Raw genomic sequence first — 15,882 nt, 5'->3', positions numbered from 1 at the left:
GATGTACATAAAATGCACTTTTTATCTTTCAAAAGTGTTTCCCAGCGCTAAACCTTTCACCCAAATCCTAAATTGCTGCATTTGTAAATTTTAAAAGCCAATATAATTGTAACGGTCAGGGGTTAACAGTAACACCGTTTACGATATTCCATTCCACCAACCCAAGACAGCTTATCCGACACTCCACAATCCAGCAGACACGATCCATATGGATTTTCCCCCAGAATAACGAGACACAAACTCTGTTCTCTGGTTCCAAACGAATGAATCCTTTAATGGTAAACTCTCAGGGCCGGATTCACGTAGAATCGTGCAAATCTGCGGCGGCGTAACGTATCGCATTTACGTTACACCGCCGCAAGTTTTACGGGCAAGTGCTTGATTCACAAAGCAATTGCCTGTAAATTTACGGCGGCGTAGCGTAAATTCCCCCGGCGCAAGCCTGCCTAATTCAAATGATCCGGGTAGGGGGCGTGGATCATTTAAATTAGGTGCGTTCCCGCGCTGAACGTACTGCGCATGCGTCATTCCTAAATTTCCCGCCGTGCATTGCGCTAAATCACGTCGCAACAACGTATTTTTTTTTACTTCGACGTGACTTACGTACATCCCTATTCACGGACGACTTACGCAAAAAAAAAAAATTGAAATTCGACGCGGAAACGACGGCCATACTTTAACATGGCATGTGTATCTATACGCCACAGAATAGCAGGTTTAACTATATGCCGGGAAAAGCCGACTAGCGATGACGTAAGAGAATGCGACGACCGCGCGTACCTTCGTGGATCGCCGTAAACAGCGGAAAACGACGCAAACTCCACCCAGCGGGCGCCGAAGTATTACACCTACGATCCGAAGGCGTACGAAGCCGTACGCCTGTCGGATCGAAGCCAGAAGGCGTCGTATCTTGGTTTGAGGATTCAAACTAAAGATACGACGCGGCAAATTTGAAAGTACGCTGGCGTATCAGTAGATACGCCGGCGTACTTCTTCTGTGAATCTGGCCCTCGGTTTTTATACAGTTAGAAGCCAAATCTGGACAATGACTCAACCCCACCCACAACATCACACAAGGAACTTCAATACATGTTCCGTTAGATAATGACATGCAGATGAGCTAATTACTAATCATTACCCAGACGTTCTGACTCCGCGATAAGTTATTCTCACCTGCTACATAATAAACATTCCTTTAGTAAACATAATTGACATGCTAATCCACTACACCTGAAAGGTCAGACATCTGACCTTTCAGATTGCCAACACATATCTATCATCAATAGAACTTTAACAAAATACAGTGTCATTAGCATCACACAATGAGAGGTCCTTCAGAAGCCAGACTTAATTAGCACAATAGACAATGAAATATCTTAGGAGCCAGACTCAATTAACACCTCAACAATACGTGTCCCCACATGAATAAATACTGTCCTATTGACCTGTTGGGGTCAGAATAAACCACTTGTAATATTTCAAGATATCCTGCAATACATGAATTATCATTATTGTCCCATCTCATGTAGTCCGAGATATTTCTCAGTAATCCTATGCCCCAACTGGACATAGGATGACCCTAGACCCAAGAGTCATTAGTGAAGCTGGCACAGGAGTACCCCGCATCCTTCAAAAGTCTCTGGGTATCACGGGCCATACCGTTACAAGTGGTAAAAAAAAAGCCTTTGTGGATTTAACATTTTGGGGGTGTGTCCTATGCCGACATACTTTTGCTAGTAGGTGTCCCTCATTCCCATCTTAAAATATTGGGAGGTGGGTTGCTGGGTTGCAGCACAGATTTGGGAAAAAAATATACACAAAGGAAAAAAGTAAAGATATATACCGTATATACTCGAGTATAAGCCGAGTTTTTCAGCACATTTTTGTGCTAAAAATGCCCCCCTCGGCTTATACTCGAGTCACCTTTTTGTGCCTGATCTCACGGACTTTGGGGCAGGGCTGTCTTAATGAGAGGGCACTTCTGGGCACTGCCCAGGGGCCCCAGCTGCATGGGGGCCCCTGCACTTTCCCCAAAGCAGCTGGTCCTTGAGCCCACACTGCCCCGAAAATGGGGGCCCCATGATGGCACTGAGAGTGATAGATACACAGGGGAGGCAGTCTGCCTCCTACCCACTTGATGTCTGTTTACCTGCACTGTCATCATTGTAGGGGCCCCAGAGCATTACCTTGCCCAGGGGCCCATGATGCTATTAAGACTGCCCTGCTTTAGGGACCCAGGACTTTTGCATACTAACGATCGGTTTTGACCTATCGGTTAGGAGTCTATGGGTTCAATTTTAAAGCAAGTTCCTATTTTTTTGACCGAAGGTTAACTGACCGATGGGGCCCACACACGATCGTTTTGGACAGATGAAAACGGTCCATCAGACCATTCTCATCGGATGGACCGATCGTGTGTACGCGGCCTTAATTTTTATCGCTTGAATTATTTTTCCCATTATGGATGTGAATGGGGCCTCATGTCTCAGATTTACATGCGCGAGTCGCGCTGCACGATCTGAATGGTCCCCGCTGTCTTCTGGGATCTGTGTGTTTCCCAGAAAACAGCGGAGGAGCCGCCAGATTTGGCATAGATATTCGCGGATATCTATGCCCGGAAATGGGAGCAAATACCTGTATTAGACAGTTGCTCCCCCACCTCCCCCCTGAAAGGTGCCAAATTGTGATACCGGAGTGAATTCTGAAACTTTTCCCTCTAGTGTTAGCAATGCACCCAACAGTGCCAATGGCCAATAATGGAGTGAAAGATCCTAAATGTGGTCTTCTTGTATTCACTCCAGTTAAATGATTCTTATTAAAAATAAAAAAATAAATGACATTTGCTTACCATGGTCAAAGGTCCATATTGATTGAAGCTATCAATTTGTATACCTGGCCACTGAATATCTTTATAATTGTAGAGAAGGAACGTCTGGTTGCCATCAGTGCTTAGGACAGCCTGGAATGTGTTCACCTGCAAACACAGAACATTGATTTAGGTTTATATATATATATATATATATATATATATATGTATATTTGAAGTACAGTGGAACCTTGGCTTATGAGCATAATTTGTTCCACAGTGACTTTTATGGTATGCAGTACCACAGGTGGCCAGATGTGGTGGCGCTGGAGACATTCAGAAACACTCGGAAACCGCTCGGATGCACTTGGAAACACTCGGAGAGTAGGGTGACCACATTTCCAAACTACCATTCAGGGACACCCCCCCCCCCCCTCCCTTCCCAAAAATCAGCTTGTGTTATAACGAATCACAGCACAGTGATTGGACACAAGAGGCGGGATTTATGATTTTTCCAATCACAAGCAGGGGGCGGGGACTGTGCTCCTCCAGGCATCCCGGACAGGAAAAGTACTGTCAGTGAGTAAAGCGGTGATGTGGCGTCCTTTTTTGGGGGCATCAGATCGGCTTGGGGGGGGGGGGTGGCTGTGTCAGTTTCATTCCGGGACACTGTATTGTCCTGGAATGAAGGTGCCCGGGACAGACCTGCAAAATGCGGGACTGTCCCGGGCAATCCGGGTCACGTGGTCACCCTATCGGAGAGGCTCGAAAAAACACTCGTCCCCGAATGCGATCGAGCAGCTTTGGCCAAATGCGGTACTGCACACCGCAGAGGCTTGAATCCTGCTCCTTTTGCGAGACAAGTCTCGCAAACAGAGACAGGATTGAAAAAATAATAATAATAGCTCTTACTGCGAAATGTTCGTTAACCACTTTTACTCGCAATCGGAGGAATTACTGTACATCTTTACCAGATAACAAAGACCTTACAGAATACAGTGTATTGTATGCAGGACCGGACTTACCATTGGGCTTGACTGGGCTCAAGCCCATGGGCGCCGCCCAATAGGGGCACCGGGAGGACGAAGCAGGAAGAGCCATGCTGATGAAGAGGTAAGAAGTCCCCTTCACCCCCCGCTCAACAACTATGATCGGCGACGCCACCCTCTGTGCAACAACTTTGGTCAGCTCCGATCGGTGGCCCCCCACTCAACAACTCCGATCTCGGCGGCACCCCCCCCCCCCGCTCAACAACTTCGACCCCCAGCTTCTCGGCTCCAGGGGGCCCCTCAATCAACACTCAAGCCCAGGGGCCCCCACCACCCTAAGTCCTGCCCTGATTATATGTGTTATGTATTTTTCACTTTGCCACCAGACTCCGCCCCAATGCGTTGCGCCGCTCGCAGGGAACGGAGCCCGGCACCAATAATACATTTGGGCGAAGCACACAGTGGGGGGGGGGGACATCGCAGGATCCTGGGGACAAGGTAGGTAACTTTGCCAGGATACTGCAATGCAATCCCGAGTGTGGCTCGGGGATTACCGCTTCTGGTAGTGAAAATTCACCCCGAGCCACACTCGAGAATACCGCTAGGGAGGTTAAAGTAACGCAGTGCCGTATAGCAAAAAATGTGATTAAAGTAACTGAAACATTAAGAGTTCTCAAGGAAACAAGTCTCTGACATCATTTAAACGTACATAAATGTAACGGAATTGAGCTTACCCTGCTTGTCTTTGATCCTAAATATGGAACTTGATGCCACGTGGCTACAAACACCCACTGAGCCGTAAACTCCACATTATGGAAGTAAGTTCTGATATCGGAGGTGGCCCGGGACAGAAGATCGGGATCGGTGCTCTGACGGTAATAAATATCGCCTTCTAATCTGTTATCTACATCAGACCAGAAGATGGCCAGGAACGGGTTTTCAGACGTAACGGGAAGAACTTGTGGCAAATATTCACTGATCGGTGATTGGAATGATAACAATCCATTATTATTTACCTGTGAAGAAGAAGAAGAACATTAGGTTTGTTTGTAATAAGTTTGGTAGCTAATATTTTAACATGAATGCAAATATAAAATAAAATTTTGTAAAAAAAAAAAAATTACACACGCTTAACCACGACGATTTTCTTTTTTTTAAAAGCCAGCGGCTACAAATACGGCAGCTGCTGACTTTTAAAAAATGGACATTTACCTGTCCAGCGCGCCCGCGATGTCAGCAGCCGAGGCTGAGCAATCGCTCGGTCCTCGGCTGCTTCCGCCGCCATCCTCGGTGAGGGAATCAGAAAGCCTTGTGGCTTCACTGCCCAATTCCCTACTGCGCATGCGCGAGGATCGTGGCGCGCCGTCACTGGTCCCTGCTCTCTTCTGGGAACAGTGTTTCCCAGAAGACAGCGGGGGTGGTGACGTGACAGGCTGGATTCCCCGCGAGGATCCAAACCCAGAAGTGGTGCAAATACCCTCAGACAGGTATCTGCACCCCCTCCCCCCTGAAAGGTGCCAAATGTGACACCGGAGGGGGGAGGGATCCAAAAAGCCTTAAGGACGCCTGACGCCGATATACCTCGGCAGAATGGCACGGCTGGACACAGGCACGTACCTTTAAGAGCCCAGCCGTGGGTCGCGCGACCCGGTCCGAAGCTCCATGACCGCGCCCGTGGACCCGCTCTTCTGTGTGCCCGTGTCACTGATCGTCTGTTCCCCGATCATAGAGATGACTGGTGACCATCTGGTCACCAGTCATCTCTATGCCTCCCATCCGGCACCGGCAGATTATTTCTCCGGGTCTCCAATGGCACGGGAGAGCCCGGAGAAGCACCGGATGGCGGCGGGAGGGGGGGGATGTTCCCTCCCGTCCGTCGCCTATAAGAACGATTAAGCGGTGAAACTGCCACTATGATCATTTTTATGGTGCACAGAATTGCCGGCTGAAGAGATGGATATCTGAATGATGCCTGTAGCTGCAGACATCTTTTAGATATCCCGACTAAAAGTCCAGGACATCATATGATGTCTTTGGGCGGGAAGTGGTTAACACAGAGTGTGATGTCTGGGCATACAGCCAAGATAGCTAAAATTGCTGATAAGAGGAAAGGCACACACCCCCTTTCATCATAGGCAGAGACTCTCAGAGGTGTTTTGTAACAGGGCCAGCTCACTGCTAATCTATTTATAGCAACCCCCCCCCCACAGAATTTGTCAGGAGTTATCAGGCTGATAACAGAGGAACAGGTCAGGAGAGAGCTACAGGACTGCAGATATATGTGCCCAGCTCAGATTTCACGAATCGGTTTTACATCCACTTTAAGTCTCATATGACATTTTATCAATTAGGTCTACATATATATTTAGTAAGCAGAGCAAACAAGGATAAGGAGTCCTTTCTAAATTAAAAGTATGTGCGCACAAGGTTGCAGGACTTCATTTAAAAGTATTTATTTTAAAAAAATTGGATTAGCACTCTTACATATAGAGAGGAGTAGATTCTCCCAAAAAGTGGGATGTCCCTGGAAGAATTAATTAATGGCGATCCTCCATCGTCTGATTTCGGACTGGATGTGTCAATTGTGGATCCGTAAGGATAGAGGAGATCTGATGTCAAAGAAAAATATCAATTATTTTCATATCCAGAATCTCATTAAAATATAAAAAAAAAAAAATTATTTTAACTTTTTTTTGTTAGTAGGATGTTTCACAGTAAGACAAAAAAATAAAAAATAAAAATAAAAGACAAAAAAAGTTAAAACAAAACATTATTTAATTTTTAACTACCGTATTTATCGGCGTATACCGCGCACTTTTTTGCCCTGAAAATCAGGGCAAAATCGTGGGTGCGCGGTATACGCCGATACCCGCTTTCCCGCGCCGAGTTTGAATACTGCTCCGACATATACCGAGTGCAGTACACTCGTGTATTGTCGGGCAGTCTCGGGTCCTCTTGCGGACGTACAGGACCGTCAGCGCGAGAGTTGCCGAGCCTGCCTCTGTATATGTCGGCGCAGTATTCAAACTCGGCGCGGGAAACGAGCGGGGAGGACGCGAGGACGCCGCAGAAGGACGCCGGACCTGACGAAGAGGACACCCGAAGCTGCAGACGGACGCCGGACCCGACGAGGCCGCCGATGGACGCCGCGCAAGACACCAAAACTGTAAGTACAAAAAACTTTTTTCCACAGGAATTCGGGGCAACTTTAGGGGTGCGCGCTATACGCGGGAGCGCGCTATACCCCGATAAATACGGTATTTATTAATAAAATAAACATTTTAGATTCATAGAATTTTAGTTTTTTTTTTCAGTTGTGTTTGCAGTTCTATAACAATTTTTTTTTTTTTTTGGTTCAGTATTTGTTGGCTTGTTGGTTTTCATCAAGTCTTACCTCCAGATTCAGAAGTTGTTTGACCAGAAGTAACACCTAGAACTTAAAATGAGAAAACAAAAAATGGTGACATTTTTGCAATACATTTTTACGGTTCAAAGTGTAACCTCACTGCATCTATGCAACACAAACCAAAAGATGCTGTTTAATTCATTTTTAAAATTCAGAGCAAACTCATCCATCCTCCCATGTGTCCAGGCCCGTCGCTACAGGACAGGCAAAACAAACAATTGCTTGGGGCCCCGAGCTGGCCTGGGGCCCCCAACTTCCCTATCCCACACTGTAACGTGGCCAAGCTCCTTTTCCTTCCCCCTGGAGTCCTGTCAGTCCGGCCGGGTACAGGAGATTCAGTTTCTGGTTCCTGGCCAGACTGACAGGAAGTGCATACTGGGTGCTCACTTCCTTTCAGTCCGGCTGGGAACACAGGAAACTGAATCTCCTGTGCCACGAGCGGTACCCGGCCCAGCCCCGGCACTATCTGATAGGTAACTGGGGACCCATAATGATAGAACACTGGACTAAGAGGAGGAAGAGGAGCTCGGCCACTCTACAGCGGCAGCCTACAGGGAAGAAGGGGAGGTGAAAATAGAAAAACATAGGGACTGGGGGGGGGGGTGAGTAAGAACATGGGTGTAAAAAAATTGTGTAGCGCTAACGCAGGTTTTGTGTGCGCGGGGGGTGCTTGGGGTCCCCCATTTTGCTTGGGGTCCCCAAATTCCTTCAAACGGCCCTGCATATCACAGCGCCGGAGATCATAAGGCTGCAGATGGACACAGTGAGGCAGCGGGACTTGAGTAAAAGCCAAGGGGGGCTTTTTCCAGCATAAAAAAAATGTGCTGAAAAACTCAGCTTATACTCCAGTGTATACGGTACATGGTCCAATCAAAACAACCCTCCTCCATGATTGGTTCTACAGCTACTGCCCCAAATCTCTCTTTGTTTCACAGACTCTGGTATATGGAATCTGGCTGGCTTTATGTAGCTTAGTAAATAGTTAAAAAAAAAATAAAATAAAAAGATTACATACCTAAGAGGATAACAAGAAGTGTAGGTAATACATGCAGATCCATCGGTAATCTCAGAATTCCATCAAATCACGGCAATGTTTCAATCTTAAAAAATAAATAAAAAAAACGACTTCCTCATTTAATATAAAATAGAAATGCATCTTTGCAATTTAAGTTACCGTATTTATGTTGCTATTACGCGCCCCAGCGTATAGCGCGCACCCCCGAACTTGAAGGAAAATTCCTGAAAAAAAAAATACTTACACTTTGGATGCCCCTCGTCGGTGTCTTGCCCGTCGTCCATCGCGTCCTGCCCGTCGTCCACCGCGTCCTGCCTGTCGTCCAGTGTTTGAACCACTGCGCCGACATATACTGAGCGCAGTACACTCGGGTATAGTCGGGCAGGCTCGGCTCCTCTCGCGTAAAGGACGTACAGGACGCACAAGACGTGACCGCGAGAGGAGCCAAGCCTGCCCGACTATACCGGAGTGTACTGCGCTCGGTATATGTCTGCGCAGTGGTTCAAACACAGCGCAGGAAGCGGGTATCGGCGTATATTGCGCACCCACGATTTTGCCCTGATTTTCAGGGCAAACAAGTGCGCGGTATATGCCGATAAATACGGTATTAGTAAATTACAGGTTAAATCTATGCAAAATATATCGCCCAAGTTTTTTGTGTGGAGTTAATGAGATTTTGTTTCAAGGTTGGCCCCTACTGCCACCAATGACCTCCTTTGGGAAAAGTTTCCACCGTATACATCCTTGCTAAAACCGTGTAAGAACTAATTCATCACTTGCATTACCATTGGCCTAAGTGACCCTTCCATACTGAGTTTTAGATAAGCCTACTAGGGTTCGGAGGACAATACTGACACACCTGTGTCACAGCAGCAGAAACATGAACTAAGGCTTGAAGTGTGTGGTAAGGGCAAGATGGGTCTTGAAAAGCAGTAAGGACTCCAGCAGGTAAAACATTTGCAAACTGTATTTTAGCTGTATGTGTTAAAGAAGAAGTCGAGCCTGAGCTTTTTAGGTTGGGCTTTTCCTCTGGGTCACAGGAGTGCAATTCGTTTTGCACTCCTGTGACCCGTTTTCAGCGGAGAGCGGTCTGAAGTCCGCTCTCCGCTGAAGTCACTGCCATCAGTCGGGGCGGCGTGTCATCCCGACTTCCAAGACTTGCTTCGCTAGCTGGCCTGATTGATGGCAGTCACTGCAGTCAGTGAGACGCTGAGACGCTCAGATGGCTGCTCCCCGCCCCTCCACAGATCAGCGCTCCAATCTCTGACCTGACTATGGACGCCCAAATAGGATCAGTAGTCAGCGGATCTCACCATCTTCTCCGCCTGCTACGAAGACTCATCCCCTTCATCCCGGAAGAGGATACAGCGGTAGTAGTTGGATCAATTATCAACTCCAGGCTCGACTACGCAAACTCTCTCCTTCACGCAACTCCTTATCCTTCACGCAAATCGGAAATCTAATTCTAGGACCACGTGGACACCACCCACCATCCTTGCACCAACCCAAGCAACAAAGTCAAAAGCCTCGGAGTAATCTTTGACTCAGACATGACGATGGACGCACAAATAGGATCAGTAGTCAGAGGTTCTCACCATCTCCTCTGCATGCTACGTAGACTTATCCCCTTCATCCCAGAAGAGGATACAGCAGTAGTGGTTGGAATAATCATCAATTCCCGACTCGACTACGCAAACTCCCTCTACTTAGGACTACCGAAATACCAGATTTCGCATTTACAAGTCGTCCAGAACACGGCAGCCAGACTGGTAACAGGTAAAAAGCCGTGGGAACCAATCTCCCCGGTCTTGAGGTCCCTTCACCGGCTAGCCGTAAAGGATCGGATCACATTCAAGACACTCTGCCTCACCCACAAATGCGCACAAGGAATCGCTCCTCAATACTTAAGCGAGAAAATAAAACCCTACGTCACCAATCGTGTGCTCCGGTCAACTAAGCTAAACCTTCTCCAAATCCCCAAATCCCGCTACAAATCTAAGGGAGAACGTAGATTTGCAGTCCAAGGACCTTGGCTTTGAAATGCTCTACCCACGACCATTCGCATGGAAGAAAACCATCAGGCTTTTAGGAAAAAACAAAAGACCCACCTCTTCTGAAGGATCAGGACGACACTGGATGCAAAGCGCCTTGAGGCGATTCAGTTCGCATTTGTAGCGCTATACAAGTTACTCACTCACTCTCTCTACCTCGGACTCTACCTCGGACTCCTAAATACCAGATTTCTCGGCTACAAGTAGTCCAGAACACGGCAGCCAAACTTATAACGGGGAAAAAACCCTGGGAATCAATCACCCTGTCACTGGGGACCCTTCATTGGCTAGCCCTAAAGGATCGGGTCACATTCAAGGCCCTCTGCCTCACTCACAAATGCACACAAGGAATCACCCCCCGAAATGTATGCGAGAAAATAAAATACCACAACCCCAATCGCGTTCTTCGATCAACCAACCAAAATCTACTTCAAATCCCCAAGTCCCGCTATAAGTCTAACGGAGAACAAAGATTCTCAGTTCAAGGACCCCGACTGTGGAACGCGCTACCAACTAACATCCGAATGGAAGGAAATCATCGGGCCTTCAGGAAAAAACTTAAGACCCACCTCTTCTGAAGGATAAGGATGGAAATGGATACCAAGCACCTTGAGGCGATTCAGTTCGCATTTGTAGCGCTATACAAGTTATTCACTCACTCACTCACTCACTCACTCACTCAATGAGCGCTGAGAAGTAGAGAAGAAGCGATGATGACTGCTCTGCTCGGGGAGGAGTGAGCGCCGAGCTGTAACGGTCAGGGGTTAACGCCGTTTACGATATTCCATTCCACCAACCCAAGACAGCTTATCCGACACTCCACAATCCAGCAGACACGATCCATATGGATTTTCCCCCAGAATAACGAGACACACAGCTCTGTTCTCTGGTTCCAAACAGAATGAATACTTTAATTGTAAACTCAGCTTGTTATATACAGTTAGAAACCAAATCTGGACAATGACTCACTCCACCCACAACATCACACAAAGGGGTGCTAACGAGTCCCCCTCAATCCACATCTTAGACATACTTTCTGACTCTGCGATAAGCTATTCCCACCTGCTACATAAAACACATTCCTTTAGTAAACATAATTGACATGCTAATCCACTACACCTGAAAGGTCAGACATCTGACCTTTCAGACTGCCAACACATATCTATCATCAATAGAACTTTCACACAATACAGTGTCATTAGCATACACAATGAAAGGTTCTTGAGAGGCAGACTTAATTAGCACAATAGACAATAGAATGCAATCACAGCAAGCTTTTATTATTACAGGCAGGTAGACTTAATTAGCACCTCAACAGTCTATGTGTCCCCACATGAATGAATACTGTCCTATTGACCTGTTGGGGGTCAGAATAAACCACTTGTAATATCTCAAGATATCCTGCAATACATGAATTATCATTATTGTCCCATCTCATGCAATTCATGATATAATTTCTCAGTCATCCTATGCCCCTATTGGACATAGGATGACCCTAGACCCAAGAGTCATTAGTGAAGCTGGCACAGGAGTACCCCGCATCCTTCAAAAGTCTCTGGGTATCACGGGCCATTCCGTTACACGAGCCATCGGCGGTGTTCGGTGGCTCGGTTCTCAGTGCAGAGACGCTGGGGGACAGATGGAGCATCGGTCTGGATGCTGCATCCACCGAGGTAAGTATGAATAGGAAAAAAATAAAATAAAAAATACTTCTCTTTTAAGTTAAACATTGTAAAGCACATCAGCATATCCATTATACACATGAGACTGGAAGTATATTAAACTAACAGGTAATACCAAAATGAGGAAAGAAAAACATAAAGGATTTTACCTTTCAACTCGAGTTTATAACAGATCTTCACCTTACACCTAGAGGATAAACATTACAAGATTCAAATTGCGTCATATAAGCAATAAACTATTTTTACTTATGGGCTTTTTTTTTTCCTGACATGTTAAGGTTATCTGTCACCTGCCAATGACATGTTTCAAATAAACGACTGTACTGTACACTAGCTATTTCTCAAAGAAAGAAAAGGGCGCGGGGTTAGAAAAAGAAGTACAATGAATGGGCGGATGGAGTTTTTCTTCAAATATTTTTTCATATTTGAAAGAGATTACATATTTATATTTGGTTCTGTTTCTTTACTGTGTTGAGAACCAAAAATTGTTTCTACCCAGGGATGGACTGGCCATTGGGACTACAGGGAGTTTCCCGGTGGGCCGATGGCTCAGTGGGCCGGCTTCAGTGACAGAGGACTGCTGCCCCCCTCTGCTCCTCTGTCTCTCCCTCCCCGCAGGGCTCACCTGGGGGAACAAAGAAGCAGGGGGAGGACCAGAGGAGCAGGGACAACGACAGAGGAGCATGGGGGAGGGGACAGACAGCTGACTCAACAGCTATGGCCTGGGAGTTTCTCACTTCTTCCTAATCTTGTCCCATGGGGGGGGGGGGCACCAAACTGATTGTTTGCCCCGGGTAAAATAATGTCTAGCTTCCCCACTGGTACTGCCTATAAGGGTACCAATACCAGCCGTTCTACTCTAATAAAGTAGAACGGCTAGTGGCTAGTGAAGGGGGAGAGGGGGCTTGGGTGGCCGGGGGGGGGGGGGGTGCGTCAGTTGCCGGCCGCCATGGGAGAGACCTGTCAAAGTGGGCCAGTCTGGATTAAGTCCAGGGCCAAATTTCTGTCCCAGTCCAGCCCTGTTTCTACCCAATACATTATTTATTGGGACGGGATAGCGGAGAGATCCAACTGCAGTGGTAGTCATAAGAGATGAACAACCACCCTACATCTCTGCTAGCAGAGGAAAACATCTAGCATTTGTACACAGGCTGTCAACAAGCATGCAGGTAGTGTTGGGTTTTCTTGAGCATCATTGATTTACTCTGTGTTACATAGTTACATAGTTAGTCAGGTTGAAAAAAAGTCCATCTAGTTCAACCATAAAAAAATAAAAATAAAATAAAAAATATATTGTACAATCCAGGGCAGTTTGAAGGAATTTAGGGGCCCCAAGCAAAATGGGGGCCCCCAAGCAACCCCCCCCCCCCCCGCGCACGCAAAGCCTACGTTAGAGCTTCACTCATTTTTTACACCCATGTTCTTACTCCTCCCCCCAGGGCTGATCCGCCCTATAGGCTCACTATGCAAGCCGCTTAGGGCCCCGCAAAGCTGTGAAGGGCCCCCCAAATTACTAGAGGCCCCGCCTGGTGAGAAGTCATTTTCGCCCCCTCACCCCGCTTCTCAACTCGCTGGCTGCATGGGAGAAGAGATAAGAAGTCAGCACCCCCTGCTTCTCAATTTAATGTAAGATGTCATTTCCGACAGCAGAACACCCCCTCCCCCCGCTTCTCAACTTTCTTTAATGTGACCTGTCACTGTCGTCAGCGCCCCCCCCCCCCGCTTCTCATTTTCAATGTGCCATGTCATTTTGCTTAGGGCCCCAGGGAGGTCAGGATCGGCACTGCCTCCCCCCCTCCCTAGTCCCTATGTTTTTCTATTCTCACCTCCCCTTCTTCCCTGTAGACAGCCGCTGTAGCGTGGCCGAGCTCCTCTTCCTCCTGTCAGTCTGGTGTTCTATCATTATGGGTCCCCAGTCCCCTATCAGATAGTGCCCGAGCCGGGCCGGGTACCGCACGGTACAGGAGATTCAGTTTCCTGTGTTCCCGGCCAGACTGAAAGGAAGTGAGCATTGGAATTGTGCCCCATCTTTGGTGTCAGTGGGAGGAATAGTGTCCTATTGTTGGTGTCAGTGGGAGGAATAGTGTCCCATCATTGGTGTCAGTGGGAGGAATAGTGTCCTATTGTTGGTGTCAGTGGGAGGAATAGTGCCCCATCTTTGGTGTCAGTGGGAGGAATAGTGTCCTATTGTTGGTGTCAGTGGGAGGAATAGTGTCCCATCATTGGTGTCAGTGGGAGGAATTGTGCCCCATCTTTGGTGTCAGTGGGAGGAATAGTGTCCTATTGTTGGTGTCAGTGGGAGGAATAGTGCCCCATCTTTGGTGTCAGTGGGAGGAATAGTGTCCTATTGTTGGTGTCAGTGGGAGGAATAGTGTCCCATCATTGGTGTCAGTGGGAGGAATTGTGCCCCATCTTTGGTGTCAGTGGGAGGAATAGTGTCCTATTGTTGGTGTCAGTGGGAGGAATTGTGCCCCATCTTTGGTGTCAGTGGGAGGAATTGTGCCTCAACTTCAAATTAACAAGCCAGTAAGTTTAAAATAACAGGCAGTAAATTCAAAATGATGGAAATTCCTGAACTTCATGGTTATTATCACCAGAACTAGAACTAAGGTCAAATCTTGGTGGGGACAACTGTTACAACTGTTTAGGGCATTTTATATACCGTGTATATAATATAAAGGCTGGGGAATAGAGTACCACATCTGTAAATGAACAAGAATCTCCAACAAAAAGATAAGCCAGACTTTTAGGGTCCCACTCAAAGGTAAAAAAACATAACATAATATATACAAATAATATAATTTTATTATATAAACCAAATTGTATTTTATTTTCCTTGTTCAAATATTTAATTAAAGAAAGATTGCAGTAAAAAGGTGTTGTCAATAATGCAGTAAGTATACTATTGTATGACATAACAGGTTGAAGCATGGGAACAACCATATGGTAGGGGAGGACAATCCTCCCAAAATGTATACAAATTCTAGATATACACTATGGGCCAGATTCTGGTACAATTACGTTGCCCAGCGGCGGCGTAACGTATCCCATTTACGTTACACCGTCGCAGGTTTACAGCGTAAGTGCCTGATTCACAAAGCTCTTACCTGTAAACTTGCGGCGGTGTAACGTAAATCTGCTCGGCGCAAGCCCGCCTAATTCAAATCGGCGAGTAGGGGGCATGTTTCATTTAAATGAAGCGCGTCCCCGCGCCGAACGAACTGCGCATGCGCCGTCCCTAAATTTCCCGTCGTGCATTGCGCTAAATGACGTCGCAAGGACGTCATTGTTTAGACGTGGACGTAAATTACGTCCAGCCCCATTCACGGACGACTTACGCAAACAAAAAAAAATATTTTCAAATTTGACGCGGGAACGACGGCCATACTTAACATTGCGTACGCCACCAAATAGCAGCTTTAACTATACGCCGAAAAAAGCCGAACGGAAACGACGTAAAAGAATGTGACGGCCGCTCGTACGTTCGTGGATCGTCGGAAATAGCTAATTTGCATACTCGACGCGGATTACAACGGGAACGCCACCCAGCGGACGCCGAAGAATTGCATCTACGATCCGAAGGCGTACACCTGACGGATCTAACCCAGATGCCGTCGTATCTTGTTTTGAGGATTCAAAACAAAATACGACGCGGGAAATTTGAAAGTACGCCGGCGTATCAGTAGATACGCCGGCGTACTTTCTTTGTGGATCTGCCCCATTGAAAGCATCAGAGGTTGATTATACAAAATAAATTTACTTTTACAGTCATCAAAATAAGTAAGTTATAGCTATTCCCACTTTAGAAAATGTAAATTTAAAATGTAAAAAAAAAGTACCTTATGGTTGCAGGAAAAAAATGAAAATAAAATCTTATCTTGCTTCCTGGGATCCAATCATAATCTCTCAGTGTCTGTGCTGATGCAGCAAAGA

General features: G+C 46.7%; 1 protein-coding gene across 1 annotated transcript in view; it reads right to left on the bottom strand.

Moving 5' to 3' along the window:
• LOC120916156 overlaps nucleotides 1–15,882 on the bottom strand; it is a 228,899-nt gene extending 213,017 nt beyond the window's left edge. The window contains exons 1-7 of the mRNA XM_040326976.1: nucleotides 15,789–15,882; nucleotides 12,099–12,136; nucleotides 8,217–8,301; nucleotides 7,190–7,231; nucleotides 6,280–6,404; nucleotides 4,530–4,811; nucleotides 2,849–2,974 (exon numbers count right to left, since the gene is read on the bottom strand). Coding sequence (XP_040182910.1) covers nucleotides 2,849–2,974; nucleotides 4,530–4,811; nucleotides 6,280–6,404; nucleotides 7,190–7,231; nucleotides 8,217–8,259 — 618 coding nt within the window. The 5' untranslated portion in view covers nucleotides 8,260–8,301; nucleotides 12,099–12,136; nucleotides 15,789–15,882. The remainder of the gene's footprint in view (nucleotides 1–2,848; nucleotides 2,975–4,529; nucleotides 4,812–6,279; nucleotides 6,405–7,189; nucleotides 7,232–8,216; nucleotides 8,302–12,098; nucleotides 12,137–15,788) is intronic.

This window comes from Rana temporaria, chromosome 10 (genome assembly GCF_905171775.1).
Source record: "Rana temporaria chromosome 10, aRanTem1.1, whole genome shotgun sequence".
Taxonomy (NCBI): Eukaryota; Metazoa; Chordata; class Amphibia; order Anura; family Ranidae; genus Rana; species Rana temporaria.
The sequence above is the reverse complement of the archived record's forward strand: the minus strand, read 5'-3'. Positions and strand labels throughout refer to the sequence as shown.